The 21,442-nt window shown below is 35.0% G+C and overlaps 1 protein-coding gene across 1 annotated transcript; it reads right to left on the bottom strand.

Moving 5' to 3' along the window:
• Positions 1-816: 816 nt before the first annotated feature.
• Positions 817-11,799, bottom strand: LOC137387777 (transmembrane emp24 domain-containing protein 1-like). Its single transcript, XM_068074291.1, has 5 exons — positions 11,612-11,799; positions 8,907-9,004; positions 8,366-8,564; positions 6,406-6,532; positions 817-1,394 (listed from the first exon to the last, which is right to left on the bottom strand). Exons 1-5 carry the CDS (start codon positions 11,780-11,782, stop codon positions 1,291-1,293), a joined length of 699 nt encoding a protein of 232 aa, XP_067930392.1. The 5' UTR covers positions 11,783-11,799; the 3' UTR covers positions 817-1,290.
• Positions 11,800-21,442: the final 9,643 nt, after the last annotated feature.

The following is a 21,442-nucleotide window of genomic DNA, read 5'->3' as shown; positions in this document are numbered from 1 at the left end:
TAACAGTGAATGGATGAGACAAAGCAATACTGCCAACCTGGTTGGAACAGTTTTCTGAGGCCAAGCTTTCTCTCCAGTAAATCTGGTATCACTAATGCTGATACCTAGCTAGTGTGATTGGGTGAAATTAACCATTCTGCCATACATTAAGTAAAGTACAGTTAATATCTACACCATGCTGTAGTTCTTGTTGATTGTCAAGATTAAAACTATCAGTCGAAGCATGACACAAAGGAATAGTATAAAAGAAACCTTAAACCATAGATGCGGACATGAGTAGTTTCATGCAACTGCAAGTTACACCTTTAAAATACAACTAACGGCTGAATCTACTACTGAACTTGTGATTGTATGACCTAGATTGATTTGAGAAATGAAATAAATTGAGCCCAAGAAACTAGAAATACTGTAGGAGACAATGTTAGGCTTTCTTCTATCACTATGATTCGATACTAACAATATGCGGATTTACTTTGCCTCCCCGTTTGTAAGTAGAAAAGCTTGCTTTGTTTATGGGTTTATCTTTACATCATGCATGTTCACACTTAATTATTGCTAGCGAAATTTTCAGCTATTCAAATCACTACCTGTTCTAATTTGAGCCTTTCATGTTTTGTAACATACTTCCTGCTAATAGCTGCTGACAAGCTGTCACAAATGCTGCCCTCACATATATGTCGTTCCTCTGAGCGGACAATGGAGCAAAGTTGCTGGAGATTTTAAAATTTTGTTAGGCAGCTACTCCACGTAGTCTCCTTCTGATTTTGAACGAGCACAAATTTTAAAATAATTTGGTGAAGTTTAATAATATTGTATTTGGAACTTTGTCAATGTAAAAAGCATATTAGCTTGTTTTTTAATGCTAATTATATGATGATTTTATTGATAATATAAGATAGATGCTGAACCAAGATTATATAGTGAGCGATTATATGCCTATGTATATAGTAAAACGTGCCAAATTGTTAAGGAAAGCAGAAACTTACCAAGAAAAAGGTGTGATAAACGCAATAAATGTTCAATATATTGCAATCAAAAAGTAAGGCATTATGCAGTTATATACACAAGCTGAAACAATGTCTGCCACTACTCTATCAACAGCTAAACTTGTTCGTGATTGTATAACCTAGATTAATGAATGAAATTGAATCCAATAAACTAAACATAAAAGCAGAGAAATGAGCAAAAATATTGAGTCTAAGAAAAATGATGTTTGATCTAATTACTAAACAAGGCTAATGAAAGAAATTATAGATGTATCATTTCATAGGAATGGAAACAAAAAAGTTATCATGTAGGCACTTTTATATGATGAGCTTGTCCAGTGTTGAAAAGACTTCGAATCATGATCACCTGACCTACGCTGACAAGGACCATGGCTGAGAGGTATATACCTGAAGAGACAGCATATAATACCACACTCAAGTAATAACAAATGGAGAAAATCATGAAGTTACGAAAGTATAAATGAGAGAGCTAAACTTTTGAAAACATGAAAATTTTTGTATCATGTCTTGCGATAAATTTCAATATCAGTGCAAAAATGATTTGCTAGCAAGTTAACAGTTCAAAAGAAAAAAAGGCTGCAGATTTCATATTTTTTACCTACTCTGAAGAAACATAGTTTTACAATTATACTTTAGCCGCGATGTATGAATGTATTTAATGAAGCAAACTAAAGCACTTACAACTAGGCCTACTACAGCGAGCAGTAAGCCTACCTCTGGTCTTAAAATGTGTTCAAATTGGAGTGAATATTGTCTTTTTGGAGAGAAAAATCCAAGTTTCAAATTGCTGGGAAGACAGTATTGTACGAAAAATCAACATCGCAAGTATTTGTAAGAACTAGTACCCAGGTAGTCTAGCGTGTCGTGAGATATCATCAGGTGTAATAATTATAAGTACAATTATTCTGACATGCTAGTGGGTGGTTGATTGGTGCATTTATCGGAGCGTCGGCCTATCGTGCTGAAAGTTGCGAATTCAAATCTCATATGATGCAATATTTTTACCCAACATCCACCTGTGCCTTCAGATAGACGAACAGGGCTCTTATTATAGTAAAAATTAGCACTGATTGGCTATACTAAAGGAGTTATTATAGAGAACTAATATAAACAGTGGAGATCTACTTGTCTTCATTTATTACAAGCGCCACCCTAGCGCAAACAAACCTTAAGTATCAGGAGTTAAGTTTTCAGCTTATTGTAGTAGGAACTGTAAGCGCTTTAGTTTGGTTCATTAAGTAGATTTACATATTGTTGCTAAAGTATAATTGTAAAACTATGTTTCGTTTAACTAGTTAATAATATAAAAACTGCAGCATTTAGCTAACAGTTCACATATTAACAGTTCACATGTTAACAGTTCACACGTTAACAGCTCCCATGTTAACAGTTTCCATGTTAACAGTTCACATGTTAGCAGTTCACACATTAACAGATGATCTTGTGCAGATTCATGAATTTATCGTATATCCAGTCTCGCCTCTACATAGGAGTATCCCAACACGCGAGAAACTCAAAATAAACGCGAACTTTCGATCGAGCTTCCTCCTTTAGATACGAGTAACTTTGAGATACGAGCACACGGGCCGGTTGTCAGTGGCCACTATCTGGCCAAGTATGTGAGAGACTGCTTTCAAGAAGAACATCGCTCGGTCTTTCTCTTCGAATCAGTTTGAAAAAGGTTTTTAAAAGGTCTAAAAATTAGAGGGAACATGAGGCAAAACGCGGTTGACTGGAAACAGGTACTAAAAGTATAAGAAGCCAAAAACAAAGTGATTAATGTACCGAACGCAATGCTCTCAAGTCTCTCTCAGACGGCCGTTATCCACAATGTCTGTCTCGAAAGTAAAAACTCCATAAGGTAGTGTACATAATGATGCTACATTTTATTGTAGATAATAACAACTAAATAGGTAATTGCTACTTTATTGCTACTGAAATACAACAATTAAAAACAAGTTTTTCAGCGTTATATCCTGCTTAGGTGTTTTTTCATTGTATGCTAACGGATTAATTTGCACGGATTAAATGGATTAATTTGTACTTAGACATTTTATATAGGAAATATTATCTTGAGATGTGAGTAAATTGACATACAAGCTCAATCCCAGAATGCATTGAGCTCGCATGGTGAGGTATGAGTGTACATGTATGCGTGCATGCACACATTTATATATACATATAAATACATATATATATATATATGTATATATATACATATATATATACATGTATATATGTATATATATACACACACTTATATGTGTATATATACATGTATATATATACACACACTTATATGTGTATATATATACACACACTTATATGTGTATATATATATGTATATATATATATATATATACACACCCTTATATATGTGTGTATATATACAGTGAAACATGGATAACTCAAACTTCACGGGACCGAGCAAAAGTGTGTGAGTTATCAGAGCATTCAAGTTATCAGAGCACAGTCACAAGTGAATGTATTTATCAGTAGATACATATACAAACTACATGTATATATAAAACTAGAGTATAGGTTGTTTGTTGTAAGTTAAAAGGCATCTGATGTAGAGTTTTAAAGTATTTATCAGAAAGTATAGATATTTTTATACACTTGAGATTTGTGTGTTGTTTTAGGTGATGTGACTGCCAGAACTTTTTCAGATTAAAATTGGCAAAACCTAATCGCGGTTAAAACGCTCAGAAGATATTTTTTCTTCTGAGTGTTTTACTCGAGATCAATTTTGCCAATTTTAATCTTAAAACGTCTTGTCGGTCACATCACCTAAAACTGCAAACAAATCTCAGCCCAATAGAAAAATATCTATTCTTTCTGATAATTTTTAAAACTGGACATAACTAAACATTTATGACCAATGCAAAAAAACATGCTTTACATCTGATCAGTTGTTTCATTTAAAAAACTTATCGAGTGTAGTCTGTGACAAGGTATTTTTTTGACAAAGATCAACAGTGTGACTTATTGTAGAAATAGATTTTAAACAGTTATTATAGTCCTTAAAAACTTGTTAGCCTTTTCTAACAAAATTGGCCCATCAATAGGTATGCCTTCACTACGCACTTGTCTAAACCAAGTCAATAATACACCATCCAAATCATCATGCGACGTTGAACGATCTCTTAGCCTTGATGAATTTTGGTCACATAACGATTTTATTCGTTCTTTTTGTTTAATCCATGTTGACACTGTACTTTTTGAAAGATTTTCTCTTTTTGATAATGCTGATAGCTTTTGTCCTGCTTCGATTTCCTCGAGTACTTTAAGTTTGTCAGAAGGTTTCCACGCTTTTCTTTGCTTGCGTGATGCCATCGTAAAGCGGATGTCTGTTGTAGCGAACGCCAAGCCACGAGCCTATTTGTGACATTTTATCTTTATGTATCCGCATATAATCACTGTTACAATATGTTTTTGCATGCTGTGTCTATCTTTATTAAATTTTTATCGCTAATACCTTCCAATGTTTATAGCTTGGCCGTAACTAAGCGAACGTCTTAGCGACCCTATTAATCATTTTTAGACGATTTCTTTTTTGGTTCCATTATACGGTACGCGGGAAATTATACGTACACTATACGCGTACTAAAAGCGCTTTCGTTAAGAAAGCAGAGTAGTCTCAGCTCCGCGACTAGTGAAAACTCCTTCGAAATAAATTGAACGGAAACCGTTTGTGAATTCGGCAAAAAACTGTTCGAGTTAACGGTGCCGAGGTCGAGTTATATAAAGCCATTTATCATTGCGTGGGAACGGACCAAGCAAATCCATTCGAATTAACCATGTGTTCGCTATATCCGAGGGCGAGTTATCCATGTTTCACTGTATATACAGTGAAACTCGGCTAACTCGACCTTCACGGGACCGAGAGAAAGTGTTCGAGTTATCAGAGCGTTCGAGTTATGAGAACACTGTCACAAGTGCATGTATTATTGTATTTATCAGTACATATACAAACTATATATAAATCAAAAGCATTGATTGCTTGTTGCAAGTCAAGGGACCTCTCATGTAATATTTTAACAATTTTTATCAGAAAGTATAAATATTTTCCTTTTATTACTTGAGATTCGTTAGTTTGTTTTAGGTGATGCGACTGCCAAGACATTCAGATTAAAATAGGCAAAACTTGATCGCGGTTGAAACTCTCAGAACAAAAAGACATATTTTTCTTTTGAGTGTTTTAGCAAAAACTAGTTTTGCCGATTTTTCTTAAAGTTTATCTGAAGGTTACCTCGCTTCTCCTTGCTTGCGGAGGGCTATCCCCAAGCGGATGTTAGGTAAAATTTGATTTTTGCAAACCTTTAGAAAAGTCGTTAACAAAAATATTTTGCCGATGGTGGTAATAATGACGCCTAAGAACTACTAAACGTTGTTGTTTATCTCTATGGCTTGGAATAAGGTGATATTCTAAAGCGATAACAACCGTCTCCGTTAGCCGTTGGGCAAAAAAACTGGTAAAGGTCGAGTTATCTAAAGCAATTTATCATTGCGTGGGAATGGACCAAACAAATCCGTTCGAGTTAACCATGTGTTCGAGATATCCGAGGGCGAGTTATCCGAGTTTCACTGTATATATATATATATACACATATACTAATAAATTATTTGAAAGCAATACTTATCTTTTTTTTCCAGCTACTGTCAGTTTCATGATATTCTCATTCGTCAGGCTGTGATGGAATAGATTCCATCACAGCCTGACGAATGAGAATATCATGAAACTGACAGTAGCTGGAAAAAAAAGATAAGTATTGCTTTCAAATAATTTATTAGTATATAGCTGCTCCAATATATTTGTTGAGCACTCTAATTTTAGTAATACTAGCCCATAATTCTTAGGAATTTATAGTTTATATACACATATATATATAATATATACTAATATATCTAGTGGAAATCTTCTGACTAAAGAGTGCTCAATGCCATAAAGGCAGTGCATATAGAATAATTTAAAATAATTTAAAAGAAGATAAAAATTTTGACTATTATATTTACACTACTAATAGTTTCGTGTTAAAAACACTCATCAGGTTAATTAGTGTAGAGTACTACTGTATAATGCAAACTAAGTACTGTAGAGTACTACTGTACTGTATAATGTATGATGAATACTGTAGAGTACTACTGTATAATGCATGGTGAATGCATTAGTGACCTGATGAGTGTTTTTAACACGAAACTATTAGTAGTGTAAATATAATAGTCAAAATTTTTATCTTCTTTTAAATTATTTTAAATTATTCTATATAATATATATATATATATATACATGTATATTATACATACGTGTATATATATACTGACCAGTTGACTATAGGAAATGCGATGAGGATGCATATGTTATAGGAGAGGATATGCGAATGATCAATTGACCAACCTGAGAAAATGTTGACCCTTGTATAGTTGTCCTCAGAAATGCTTCTATCACGCTTCATGTGGGAGGTCAGAAGTGCTTGGAGTGATCGAGTCTTTTCTGTGTGCTTCTGTACAGCTTTAAGTGTGTTCTACAATTAGGCCTTGTCATACAGTAGTACTCTACAGTATTCACCATGCATTATACAGTAGTACTCTACAGTATTCATCATACATTATACAGTACAGTAGTACTCTACAGTACTTAGTTTGCATTATACAGTAGTACTCTACACTAATTAACTTGCATTATACAGTAGTACTCTACAGTACTTAAGTTGCATTATATAGCAGTATGCTACAGTATTTGAATACATTATACAGTAGTACTCTACAGTACTTAGTTTGCATTATACAGTAGTACTCTACATTACTTCGCTTGCATTATACAGTAGTACTCTACAGTATTTAGCATACATTATACAGTAGTACTCTACAGCATTTAGTTTGAATTATACAGTAGTACTCTAGACTAATTAACTTGCATTATACAGTAGTACTCTACAGTACTTAGCTTGCATTATACAGTAGTACTCTACACTAATTAACTTGCATTATACAGTAGTACTCTAAAGTACTTAAGTTGCATTATATAGCAGTATGCTACAGTATTTAGAATACATTATACAGTAGTACTCTACAGTACTTAGTTTGCATTATACAGTAGTACTCTACACTAATTAACTTGCATTATACAGTAGTACTCTACAGTACTTAGCTTGCATTATACAGTAGTACTCTACAGTATTTAGCATACATTATACAGTAGTACTCTACAGCATTTAATTTGCATTATACAGTAGTACTCTACACTAATTAATTTGCATTATACAGTAGTACTCTACAGTACTTAGCTTGCATTATACAGTAGTACTCTACAGTCTTTAGCATACATTATACAGTAGTACTCTACAGTAATTAACTTGCATTATGCCATAGTACTCCAAAGTATCTAGCACATATTATACAAGATTTGTGTTAGACACAACAGTGCTCTGCAATACTTGCCTATTTCCATAATTGAAAACAAAATCACACCGTTCTAGATTTATAATGAACTAATGCCAAATATTAAAATGATCTATAGCTATAATAAGTGATTCACCGTAAACAACTATATGAATGCCACCTTTATTTGAACGCCATCTCTAATAGCATGTCACTATATGAAAAGGATTGAAAAATTCAACGCCAAAGAGTCCAAATAGAGGTTTTGCGGTATTCATGATTTTCTCAAGCTCTGCAATGTATCTTTGATGCCAGAATCGATAGTTGGTAATGTTTTAACCATACAATGCTCATCATACATTTGTGCGTGAACATTCATAGCACCATTGACTGATGAAAAATTGATGATCGCAGGAACTTCTAATCTAAAACCTAATGTGATTAGCATTAACACCCTGTTTAGCAAAAAACCGATCACCTTTTGCTCTCCAATTTGAAAGTTTTCAATGGGATGGAACAGAAGTAAATAGAAAACTGGCCTATCGTTGATCAACGTCTAGCCCCCATGTGTCTCACGGCCCGCACCTCGCGGCCCGCAAACTCACAGCCCGCAGCCACATCCAGCCCGCCATGTAATCAGATCTGGCCCGCAAGATCGATTTACATTATTGTTATTCATGGTCTATCGATGTGGAGCGCTGATAATATTATACTGCACAGACCTACAAATACCATAATACAATGCTTCAGCTGCCTTGCTGCGTACTTATCCTGTCAATTTAACCTGAGGTTTGTTTCAGAATGATATTCTTGTCTGTTTTTATCCATATTTGTGTTCCAAAAACATTTAGTTTTAGTGTGTTCAATAAATGTTTATCCTGTTCGGCCCACGACCTAGAGTGCGTTTTGAATTTTGGCCCCTTGTACAATTGAGTCTGACATCCCTGCTCTAGACAGACATATACAGGTACTTGTACCTTTATCTGCTCCATGGTAATATCAATGATTTCTTCAGCCTGCTCAACTTCTTCTGGATCAGCGAGCTGTGGTACCGTATTAGGGAAGGTGTCATCATCAATGTCAGCATAAACCTCAAAGAAAACTTGCTTGGAAGCGAAAGCTGAGAATGTGTTGTCAAAACAGAGTTGATAGTCTCCGGGCTCCGTAATGTGGATTCTGTAAAACAAACTCCATGCTGAGCAGTAGTATGACAGTTGCTGCAGGTGATAGCTAGCCATTCCTAGACATGACAAGGCAAGTAGCTAATGCAATGACTATCATACCATTTCAATAAAAGCAACCTGATAACCAGTTATGGCATGACATCGTGTCACAGGTGGCATGATGACAAACTTTGTAAAACATAAAAGTATTGCACAAAATAACACATAATATTGAATAATTTATACACTTATTTATTTTACTAAAAGCATGAATGATATGATTGACCCAAAATGTACTTGTAAAAACTAGAAGCAATCGCGTATCATTAATGGAAGCCACCAAACATAAACTTACTGGTGAGAGCCCTCCCTCTGTCTTCGGTCCATTTTTAGAACTTGTCTCTGCGGTCCGTTCAGTCTAAATGAGATATCTAGGTGCTGGGCCTCTATAAGCTGAGAAAGGATCAGACAGTATAAACCACGATTGTATGACTATATTTGACGAATAAATACTAAATACATGTACTTTACGACTAAGAACACTGCAACACAACATCAAACATTTTTCTCTTTGCTCGTACAGAAACAAAATATTTTAAAGAATTTCAAGTCTTTCTTTCACTCCAAAACATCTTCAAAATAACTTTGCTCTAAACTTACATATAATTCATTTGTCTTATCGAAATCACTTGAACTTCTAATTTGAAAAATTAATGGATTATTTGAAAAATTAGTTGAATTTGCCGGGCATCACTTCATTGGTTTGCTTGCTATTGTTACATAAGCATCGATACAATTTTGAAGTCTTCTTCACTATTCATCAACATCTATAACCTTTTGACACCTTTAACCTAACGACCTTTTATAAATCACCATTTTAGGTTAATGAAACAGTTTGTGAAAACAGGATTGACAACCACAAACCTCCATGAGATATATTTTAGAGCTCTAAAAAACTGTTGAAAACATGTTCAAGCAAACAAAAATATTGACCTAGTTTTAGATGACCAATGAGAAATGTATTGGTTTCATGAATTCTGAAGTTCGCTAGGTGTAAGAGCGAATGACAAAATTAGCAATTTTGATCACATTTCAACACCAATCTTAGACATTTACAGCATTCTGAAAAAACTGATGAATGCCTTTTGATTGTTATGGATGACCACCATAAACATTAACAAATATAGAAAAACTCTAAAATTTGATGGAAGCTTGAAAAAAGCGTAACGCGCGATCCCTGGTCTAAAAGTGGCAATGGTGGTAGGCCCACCTCTACACATGAATTTTGAAAAATTCCAACAACTCTTTATGTAGCTTTGTTTTATACACTTTAAAACTACAATTTAAAAACCTTTTAGTTTCTTTAAAAATTGAATAGAATTTGAACTAGATGAACATTTTTTCATCCCATCTGTACTAAGAAACCACTCTCTGAAAGTTGTGTACAAGCTTTATAATTTTTTGTTCATTTGACCACTCACATTTTGGTAAGAAACGGTTTTCATGCAATACCGGGTTGAGCCAACTCTCAAAATTATGGTGAATCCTAAATCTGTAATCCTAAATCCTATCAGCATTTTGCTGTCTAAAACTGACAGACTATGAAAATTGGAACAATCACTGGTCACTGGCAGCAACCTGATGACATGGAATTAGTCATTTATTAGTCACCAGAAACTCTATTTCTAATCAAACTATGGATCTATATCTTTTGCAGCTGTAGAACTAAATTTTTTCAAAGCACCAACATGAAAATACAGTAAAACTTCAACTTACGAGTGCTCCAACGTACGAGAAACTTGAGATACGAGCCAGCTTTCAAGCAAGTTTTAGCACTAACATACGAGCCTTGTTTGAGATACGAGCATTTGAGTCAGTTGCCAAGTATGCCGGAGGGGTTTTATGAGAACAGCATCACTCTGTATTTTTCAACTGCTCAGGTTATACTGTTGTACCGTGTTTTTTGTGCACGATTTTCTGTGCAGATTTATGTGAATTAAACGTACTGTGCGTAGACCAAAAGTTTGCCAGTAAAATGAAAGATAATACAAGAAAAAGCAAATGATAACAATTGATTTAAACGGAAAAATATTGAAAAATATGCGAAATGTGTATGCGTGATTGAGCTAGCTCGGCAATATGACAGAAATACATTCATAATTATCAAACAGAAGGATTATATTCAGGGCATTTAGTTCGCAAAAGGACTAACCATAGTTTCTAAACGGTGCAGCGATCTTCACGACCGCTGATGGCATTGGACAAACAATTGGCCGGTGACAGCGACTCTGAAACGATGCTATGTGAAAAGGCCGGCGCTGTCTATCCAAACTGTTTAATAGACATTCGGACAAGCTGGCTAGTGGTCGTGCATTAACCATTTATGACGACACCTGTGTTCGTCCTAATCGCAACATGTTGCAAGGGCGACAAAGGCAAACGTCCTTAGATAGGTTTATCTTAAAACGGCCGGCTAGTCGTGAAAGCGAAAAAAAAGGAAATATTTCTCACTAACCAGCGAGAAACTTAAACTATGAACGCCGCAGAAATTTTAATTACGTTTAGTTGAAAATGAAAGTTTGCTTTTAGGTTTGCTTTTAAGTTTGTCTTTTAACACTTTGATAAAATTCAAATTTATCAAAGTCAAATGTTGTAACGAAGGATAACTTATATCTCCCTCTCTGGCAAATGCGAGTGTTAACTGCTATTGTATGTATTTAATTTTACATTTTAATTAATCACATTTCCTTGCATTATTTTTTATTTGTTGCTTTTTGAAAACATGTAGTACGTAAGGACAATAACCAACATGTTCTTTCTGTTACAATATCTTGTTTTGAGTGATTTATTTGCTTTTTTAGAGTATGGAAACCAATCAATATATATTTAATTGTTCTATATATAAATAAATTGCACCAACATGCGAGTAAATTGACATACGAGCTCAGTCTCGGAACGCATTAAGCTCGTAAGTTGAAGTATGGCTGTAGATGTGTCATCATCAGCCGCCTTCACACACATCAAAACAACACAAGCACCTGATAAAGTTTATCTATGTACCTGATAATCTACATCTAAGATAATGCCAGTTCTTAAAATTGGTTGGTGGAAGCATTCCTCTTTGCCTGGACCGACATCAATAGTAAGTTCATATGCAAACCCGTTCACCAAAATAACTGCGGATGAACTTAAGGCGGTGAGAAGAAAGAGAATCATCTGAACACCAGCCATCAGTAGTGGCTTTTTCCATATACTAATAGAAAAAACAATAATGCAACTAAAATAAGCCCAATAAGTTCTTAATACACTTGGTAGTCTATCGCTGCTGTCAGATAAGGACCCAATATTTTATAAGTTGAGTTGGAAATCTTAAGAGCATTTTATTAGCTTTTTCTCAGTGTAGTCAATAGCCCAATAAATAACAGTTTAGAAATATATCAGCTCTTTGATGATATCTAGAGCCATTCTTATGGGTTTGCAAATGGAAATTAAAGTAATCCGTTTATTACCGACGTCATTTTCCGAAGTAAGTTAAAGATAAGGCAGATACTTGTCTGAATAGATAAAACCTAATTAATATATATACACACAAACAAGCTGATCATCTTAAAAACTTTTTTTTCAACATACAACGTAAAATTAGAGGAAATACTCATTTTGACATATTAAGTAATTCCAACATGTAACGTCTACATTTTTTTTGAAAGCATTGTAATATTGTGAATACGTTTTTTTCACATAAGTCGGTCCCACATTTCTCAAATGATATTAAACACCAATTCATACTTTTTTTATCAACAAATTATCTATATTTGACCTAAGACTAGCTCTTTATCCACAAGGTCACTTTGATCACCACATTCTCCTTACTGTATCGTCAAGGCCCTACGTAAAATTGAAGTGAGAATGACACTCCGTTGTTTATTGGTTATAATTTTATTGATTTAACTTCTTACATACAACTCGATATTTTACATTTACTTTTTTACAAATGCTGATATAATGCAGTTAATTTAATGCAATATGTATTGACATGAAGTTTTTCCTTAGGTTTCTATCCGTGGTTTTGTCATACAAACCTATACCGGAAGAAATTAACTTTGATCCGCTGTGGCCAAGTGTCCAGCAACAAGTTCACAAGTATTATTTTATAGTTTTCATCAAGAATGGAAACAAAAAAAAATCAAAAATTACTGTTTGTGAAACTGCGACTGTCTGTCTTCATCGCCAACAAGAGTAAAGGTGTAGACTAGACAAGCGAACCATCGGTTTAGTTTTTACTGAACCCTAGTGATAAAATACATGTCACAAGCTTTTAGATAGCAATTTTCCTTTTTTAGTTTAAATAGTTGCAACTTGTAATAACTTTATGACAATTTCTAACTTTTTTAGTAAAATGCTTGGAAAAATTAAACAATTATATTGCTGTGTTGTCTGACTATGACAGGCTGACTATGACATGACATATAAAACAATTTTAGCGATGAGTTTGTGGCCATAAGTTTCTACCCGCTAGCAACTACAAATGGAAGCACAGCTTAATCAAAAATTGTGTGATTGACCTAAATTACATTATAAAGAGACGAAAAAAAGAATTTTTTTTGGAAACTACTTCGCATCCAAGAGGATCATGTAAAAGCCTATTCTTTATGTCCAATTATAAAACTCTAGTCTAAATCATAAATGCTCCAAATATTTCGCAATGATAGACTTATCATTTTTAGCAACCATCGAAAATGGAAAGTGCGTTCAGTCATAGCTGTTTTCCAACATCTAGAGAAAATTCAATTAGTACATGAAATACAAGAGCACTCAGACCAAGGCCATTCATGTCATTGAAAGCATGTAAGCATGAAATACATTGAGGTTTGTAGTGGATAAGACGATCAGTATATCAGGTGCTGTTACCTAGTCACACTTCCTCATTGCACTTATGACGAGTAGCTATTTTTGATAGTGTGCCTACTTCGGCTCAAAACCCTTGTTCAGCTCATGCAACCAGAGCTTTTATGCTTGCAGGCACTAGAAAGCCACAATAAGCTATCTGTTCAAGTCAATAGTAAAGCTAAGCAAACTTTGGAAATGGGTATTAGGCAGTCTGTTATGTAGGCGAAATTTTCTGTCTCTTCATTCAGCAGGGTTTAGAGCTGGCTGATTAGTCTATGGCATAAGCCTAGTAAACTAGGCTAAATAACACCACATATAGTGACCAGCTGATTTAGCGTAAGGAAGATATATGACTTAGTAGCAATAAGTATTTTGACTCTTATAAGCTCCTAAGTCAGTTGAAGTACTAAAGCATGAAATGCTTAGCTGAAAAAACACTAAGGCAATTTTTCATTAAAACTAAACGTCGACCAAGAAAAATCTTCATCCAGCGCAATATTAATATTTTGAGTGTTGACCTTCAAAAACTCTAAATCGAAGTCTTACCCAAATAATACAACTTATTAAAAAAGCGTTTTACTTTAAAGTGAAGTTCATTATTAAACAAAAAATGAGCGCGATTGAAGGCTACTATAACAGTCCTTGCAGCTCTTTAATTAAGTTACTTGATATTGCCTATTGTGGTAAGCAGTCACGAAGTTTGACGTAAAAACACCAGCTACAACATGATTTGCTTTCTACAAAAACCTAAAAAATTAAATTATTTAGGATCAGAAATCGTTGTAATTAATCGGCGCAATATTTGGTTTATGCAAGTTATCTTTTCCTTAGGTTGCAAGAGCGTAAATGTTGAAAATGCAACCAGGTTTTCTTGCTACCGTTGTTTTTACAACCAGAAATCACAAACGCAGCCTTAGTTCATATGTCCAGTTCTTTTATTTGATAGTAGTCGAATCGCAATAAACTTATTCATAAACGCGTTTGTCAAGGTATAGTATCTTTTTCAAGCGTCGTAGCAAAAAATCAAATACCGATACTTATGTAGACAGAAAAATAAGTATTAATAGCCTTTCGAGTAGCCATTTAAAGTTTACTATTCTGTCAAAAAGATTCCGATTTTAGCATTAACTAGCGAGCCATGTACTTTTCGTTTTGCGCCATTTTGAAACAATATTCGTTGTTTCGTTTCTGCTTGTACGAAGTTTCATTTATAGTGTGTTATAGGGCGGCTGTAAGTTGTTATTTTTTAAGATTTATTCGCCAGTATAACGCCATTACGTTTAACTTTGCTCTCCTTCATTGTAATTCAATTGGTAACAAGCACCCACTCATAGTCTTCCTTACAGAACTGCAAGACACATATTTTATGATGATATGTGGCAGGCTTGTAGTTGCAGAGTCATAATGTAGACAACAATACTAGTCCCGGCTTCTCTAAAAACAGCATAATATTTGCCTCTTTTGCCAAAGACAGTTTGGTAGCGATAAAAGACAAATTTAGAATATAAATGTAGCAAATCAATTCGGCTAAAGATCCAAAGGCAATAATGCCGGATGCCAAAACACCATAAAGTTTCAGGTTTGATGCAGTCATACCTGCCAACTCTCACGCATTGGGCGTGAGAATCACGGAATCACCCAAAAAAAAAAAGAAAATGCGTGAGATTTTTGCCCCAATTTCCACAATTTTGTATAGGTATACTATCATTGATACATCAATTGCCCCAAAACCAAATCTTACTCATTGCCCCACTCTTGGGTTGGCAGGTCTGGATGCAGTACAAAATAATTATATGATTTGTAGCAGACCAGACTTTGGGAAATGTTTAATAACTGTTTGGGAGGTGCTATAATGCAAAGATTGCTAAGAGATATACGAAGTCGCCGCCCTGTCTGTTGCATCTGAAGTCCACACCACTATAATGAACACGTCTGACAATTTAATACCGGTTGAAGTCAGCTCTGTAGAAATTGAGGTAGAGATAGAAGATGAACCTCCGAAGCAAAATAAGGTGAGACTAAATGAGCATGTTGGTTGCATTTTGTTCGCATAAATTCAATAATACCGAATTATGCCCAGAATGACTGATTGCAGCAAGTTTGAACTACATACAAGAATGTGGTATGTTAACAGGTACTTGACAATGCTAGAAATCTTTCTGCTAGCCTGCATGAGCTTCAACTGTTTTCAAGTAAATCAGACGCAAGATTGACATTTGTCAAGGAGCTTCGTGATCTCACCACTAACATGCCTGTCTCCGAAGATATCAGACATGGTAAATAAACATACACAGACAAGTTTCATTTTTTTTGCTGATCTATAACTGCCAAGGTTTTATAACTAGTTGACTAAACCCTTTTATGCTATCTTTGTTATTTTTGGACTACAGTATGAGAAAATTGAATCTCAATACATATACTGAGTTTTCAAGACATCAGTTTGTTTTTCTTTCTATTAATATGTCAAAAATAATTAAAAATAATTTTATGGTTCGAACATTAAACGTTCTAAAACATTAGGATATCGACATGCTCGGAGTTAGAGCCTCACACAGTTGGATTTAGCCGAAAAATCTTGTTCTATGTCACAAAATACAAGTTCTACATCAAAATTACAAGTTTGGAAACGCCAAAAATTACAAGCCATCATTTGGAAACATCTGGTGTTCCAGATGTTTCCAAAAGATGGCTCAGCATTTGTGTCCACTCAGCATTCACAGGTCCATTTCGTCTCCACAGCATTCATGCCCACCACTTCGTGTCCACTTTGTGTGGACACGTGTGTCCACACACTGCTTGTATCAGCATTGAGCATGAGCAGAAGACATGGGAATAACTGTGATGTAGTTGAAATTTAAGCTTTTTATATCTAGTGAATTTTTTTTCTTTCATGGATGATGAGCATTATATCTTTATTATTCATTTGTAAGGTAAATAGAAGCAGCTCCAAGAGGGTATACAGTAAGCACTGAACCTTCCATATGTAAATCAGTTTGTTACTGTGAGTGTATCACATACATGTAAGAACAGCAACTTATAGCATGAGTAACTTGTGGAGAGTGTTGAAATCCCGCAAACTGATAAATGGGTGTCGAAGTTGTCCCATTGTAAGTAGCTGTAGTACTAGCAGCAGTAGAAGTACTAATTGTGATATCAGTAGTAGTAGTAGTAGTAATGGTAATAATAATAATTATAGTGGTAGCATTTGAAGGCACTACAACTGTTGTCTATCTAAAATACAAAAGTTGCCTTTCATTTTATCAGGCTACAAAATCCTACAGCACCTTATGGCACCAGCACTCAAGAAGGTCAACTCTATCTTTATCTCGAGGCTTGGGCCTGAGGCTCGCGCCTCATCCTTCTTCACCCCTGGCACTCAGTGTCTAACTCTACCGCAAATGAAGGAAAAGTTTGAGGCATCAGAATATGCGTCTCTCATAGAGTTTATAAAGGATGCCCGGGACATGTTCCTAGGGTACATACGGTATCACGGGCCGGAACACAGTGCGGCTGGCCTCTGCGAAAAACTAGAGACGATCTTACAACAGAGGGTCGCGCTTCTTCCCAGGTCAGTTTATTGGAGTTTAATCTAGATTCTAGACTATTCTGAATTTGTCCATTGGGTGCAGAAGCGAGCTGTAGAGTATAGCATAACGTAGTGAAAATGGATCTGTTGTTTGCTAGAAAGATTGGGAGTGTAAAACCTGGTATCATATTTTTCAGAATTTCAAGCCAGCTGATCTGGCTATAGTTTTCTACACTATCCTCTACGCCACACATTTTACCATTATACTTGTTGCTTTAGACCACACACCATGTGCGTCAATCACAAGTTTAGCCAGGCGTTGCCCGAGATTCATTTAGTTTTTAATCAGATAGGCAGCAGTGTGCGTGTGGATAATTTTTAAAGCAAATTGCTACACTGTTTTCATGACAACAGTCTGTGTTTTTTTATGGCAACTGCTGTTGTATGTAAACTTGTATGCCGATTAAGTTGGTATCAAGATATTTCTAGTTCAAAAGGTTATGACGACTTATCTGCACAAATATGTCAAATATTGGCTTTTACCGAATATTTATGTCCTAGTAAAAGATCAAAGTGCTTCTGGTAGCAAAAAAGTTAAACTTATAATGCATAACTTTACGATAGTAAAGATTTCTGTCAAAGAAGGCCTTAGACCAGTGATCTGTGAATTTATCTAATAAGTTGCATTAGGACTTTCAACACAAATTACTACACTGCTTTCACGACAGCAATCTGAGCGAGTTTATTGATGGCAATTTTCCTTCATTCATGTGAAAGTGCATTCTTGAGTTTCACATGAATTGGGTGTTGAAGAGGCTGATTCACAGAAACCAGACACAGTTTTGTATCCAAATATCTTTGACGATCTGGTAGAAGGCATTCAGCATATGCTTTTGAAGTTTGGATGGAACCAACACATAGCAATTTTAAACACATAGTGTTTATGTGGACTAACAGACAGACACACAGTGACAAAACGTGATTAATTAATAAAGATATTTTTTTATAGAAATGGATATTTTTCTCTTTAGTGTCTTCATTGATGTACAATTTAATTACTCCTTTCACTCGGAGTGACACAGACAACCAAGTTTTTACTTACATGTGTTAAAAAATTGTTTTGTTAACATATTACTATAGTAGAGGTTTTTTGTGGGCAGATTAGGCTCACACTTGGCATCCTGTTACTATGTAGTTTATTGTTTTATTTTCTTCCTTGCATAGTCAGCATTCAGGATGATCACATTCTTAACTTCCTCCGGCAAAATAATAGCCAGTATTGATAGTCTGACGGGTGGAGCTTTCAGATGCTCTTTCTTCAGCCATGTGTGTATTTAATATTTTGCATTCAATTCTGGTAACATTCTGACATACTGTTATTATTAATATTCCTGGCATTATTATTACTATTATATTATTAGTACTCTGGCGTTCTGGTGCACTGTGATAGACCGTCAGTTGTAATAACTAACTACCCAATTATTCCAAAACTCTGCCCGGCAGCCAATTGGTGCAGGTGGTGGAGTGTCGGTCTACCAAGCTGAAAGTCCTGGGTTCAAATCCTGTTAAAAGCAATCTTTTTTCTAAACTTTTTCTAACCTCCAAGTGTAAGCAAATAGTTAGATCTCTTATTATAGTAAAGACTAGCGGAATGCCTGGCATTGCACAGGTATTAAAAATCAGCTTATAATCAATGACAGGTAATGTAGTTGCCCGCCACTTGCCATTAGCCTGGAACATTGCTAATGACTAATTTGAGTAAGCTAGTGTCTTGAGTACTTTCTAATAAAAGCCGTGAGAGCAAGCATAAAATCACGTTGCGTTGCGCAGAGCGGTATGCGTACTTTCATTCACATAACGACATATATCGTCCAAAGAATCTATCAATCTCGCGTTGTTTAATTGGTAAGATAGATATTTGCCTGGCAAACAGGAGGTTCTGAGATCAAATCTTCTGCGATACAGATTCTTCATTCCAATATTTTAATAGCTATAGCTGGGCAAACCGAAGTACACACAAACTTTGAGATTTATATATATATATATATATATACCATTATATAATATGTTGAGATTTATAATATATATATTTTATATTATTATATTATATTTTATACAAATTTTCTTTTGACCAAACAATCGAAATCAAGATTGAATTTCACCATCATACAATCTTTAAGTTCAATGCTTGTCCTTCTTACAGGGCGTACAAGGAGATGTGTGCACTAGAGAACACTCACAGATCTTATTTAAAAACATCTGAATGGTCAACAAGATCGGTACGGCAGGTCTCGCAGACTCTCAGCTCTACACTTATTCAGCGATTGCGACAGGAAGCTAAAGAAATGGGGAAAGAAGAGAAGAAAAGGCAGATGGCTCAGAGGGAAAAGGAGAGGGAGAGTCTTAAACACGTAAGGCAGTCGTGCTCATTATTAGTTCTGTCTGCGCGAGCGGACAAGGGTAATCTTTTGTTGATTAAATTGGATTCATTGGAATATCCTTCGCTGAAACAAATATTGAGCAAATTTCTCTTTTTCAGTTGGGATGTTTCAACCAAACTTTACAGAGCTGTTCGTCAGTTTTAGAATTCGCAGTTTCAATGTTTATAAGAGCTTCAGTTAGTCGTCATTGAATAGAACATGATTCTGCCCATGCATCATTACTGCTTTAGAGGGTGAAGGAGGACAACTCTAATTTTTAAGCTTAAAAATAATAGCTCTTGCTAAAATTTGTAAAGTTACATCCATTTTCACGATGCCTTGCTAAAATTTGTAAAGTTACATCCATTTTCACGATGCTGTTAGGGTGTGATGAACTGTCTTCTGGAACATTTTCTGTAAAGACATTAAAATTCTCATATACTTTGAATAATCTTTTTTCCAAGTTGGTCAGGAGAGGACAACTTACATTTGTCACAGGTTCATATTCATTGATTTCAACATTGGGCCTCCATATGTCAGAAATAGGATGTTGATATACTTTAAGTAGGAAATAGTCTACATTGTTGTCCTATGTATGACTGACTGTTTCTATTACAAAGTCTTATTACCTAAGTTAATACAGCTCTAGTTGGAGGTAGTCTGGTGTTAACACCTGGAGGTTATGTTATCACTGACCATCTCTTCCATCTGAATAATTGCTGTAGTTAAACTATTAAAGTAGACAAACACTCTGCATGGTACCATCAGGAAGATATGCATAGCCATTACTAACATTTCTATCTTGATTTCTAGTATTTGACAGAAATCTTAGTTGAGTCTGTAAATTTTAAATATATTTGAATTAGCTTTAGACAACCAAGTATATTCATCTTTAAGCACATCACCCCTTTGTGTCACTCAGTTTATGATGACCTCTGCACCTTGTATGAGAATTCCAAGATGTAGCCTTCTTCTATGTAGGATAGACAACTCTCCTTCCTTACGCGAATTCAGTTACTTTTTTAGCTAATAGCTAAGGATCCTGCCACATTTTGGTTTGTTAACTGGCTTGAGGCTTCGCAAACTTAAACATTTTCATTTGTTTAATAAGCCACTCCATGTTATGTTTAAGAATCATACCCAAAAAATATATTTACTCTGGTGTTGCTTCAGTGCAGGCTTTGCATTGCGGTGATGTAATGTTTTGCTTTCATATCTATCTGGTTTGTAGGAATTGGCGTGTTGGGATTCGGTCTTATTTGGTGATAAAATGTTGGAACAAATGTTGTCATCATGGGAGGTAAGGCTACATCTGTGTTGAATAGCTTTTATTTACTCTGTATCCATGTGTCCCTTTGAATTTACTGAGAAGTTTTATATCATATTGAATTCCCTGGCACTAGACCGATACTTTCTAAATATAGACACAACATCGTCTGCGTTCAAGAATCGCCTCATTTTTGCTATACAAACATGATTTTGCTTTTATGAAACCATTTTATTTTGTTTCTCCTTATTGTGTCAAGACACACTATCCAGTCTCAAATTTATTATTCATGTCCTCAACTAGACATTTAACAACGAATGGTCCAAAACGCTTTTGTATTATTAACAATTTGGGCTTAACCAGCAAGTTTCACTGCCAAGTGCTCTTTCTTACTATTATGCTTACGTTGGATGTTTGATTAATCCATATTATATTGACAGGAAACCAACAATTCATATTGAGTTGGCATCAAACAAATCATTTATGTTGAGTAGGCATCAAACAAATCATTTATGTTGAGTAGGCGTCAAACAAATCATTTATGTTGAGTTGGCATTAAACAATTAATCTTTATTGAGTTGATGTCTGACAAGTTATTATATAAATACATTCTTAAACCCCTTTTTGATAAAAAAATGCACGTAACTATTTTTCAACTCTGCCACTCATGTCCTTGACACTATTTTGTGGAACTGACTCATACCTTAATAATATAAACCTTAATACCAAAATAAACTACTCTTTGAAACAAGGTAGTTGAAAACCCTCTCTTGATTGTTAAATATAGAGGG

The sequence above is a fragment of the Watersipora subatra genome, chromosome 2 (genome assembly GCF_963576615.1).
Source record: "Watersipora subatra chromosome 2, tzWatSuba1.1, whole genome shotgun sequence".
NCBI classification, from domain to species: Eukaryota; Metazoa; Bryozoa; class Gymnolaemata; order Cheilostomatida; family Watersiporidae; genus Watersipora; species Watersipora subatra.
This window is presented reverse-complemented; position numbering and strand designations above follow the sequence as displayed.

What these genes read in the sequence shown, in the direction of transcription:
- LOC137387777 (XM_068074291.1), bottom strand. Translation starts at nt 11,782, where the DNA reads ATGGCTGGTGTTCAGATGATTCTCTTTCTTCTCACCGCCTTAAGTTCA. An exon ending in TTACCATGGAGCAGATAAAG is followed by an intron (nt 6,533 to 8,365) that starts GTACAAGTACCT and finishes GCCTAATTGTAG; the next exon opens with AACACACTTAAAGCTGTACA. An exon ending in AAGGGTCAACATTTTCTCAG is followed by an intron (nt 1,395 to 6,405) that starts GTTGGTCAATTG and finishes CTGTCTCTTCAG; the next exon opens with GTATATACCTCTCAGCCATG.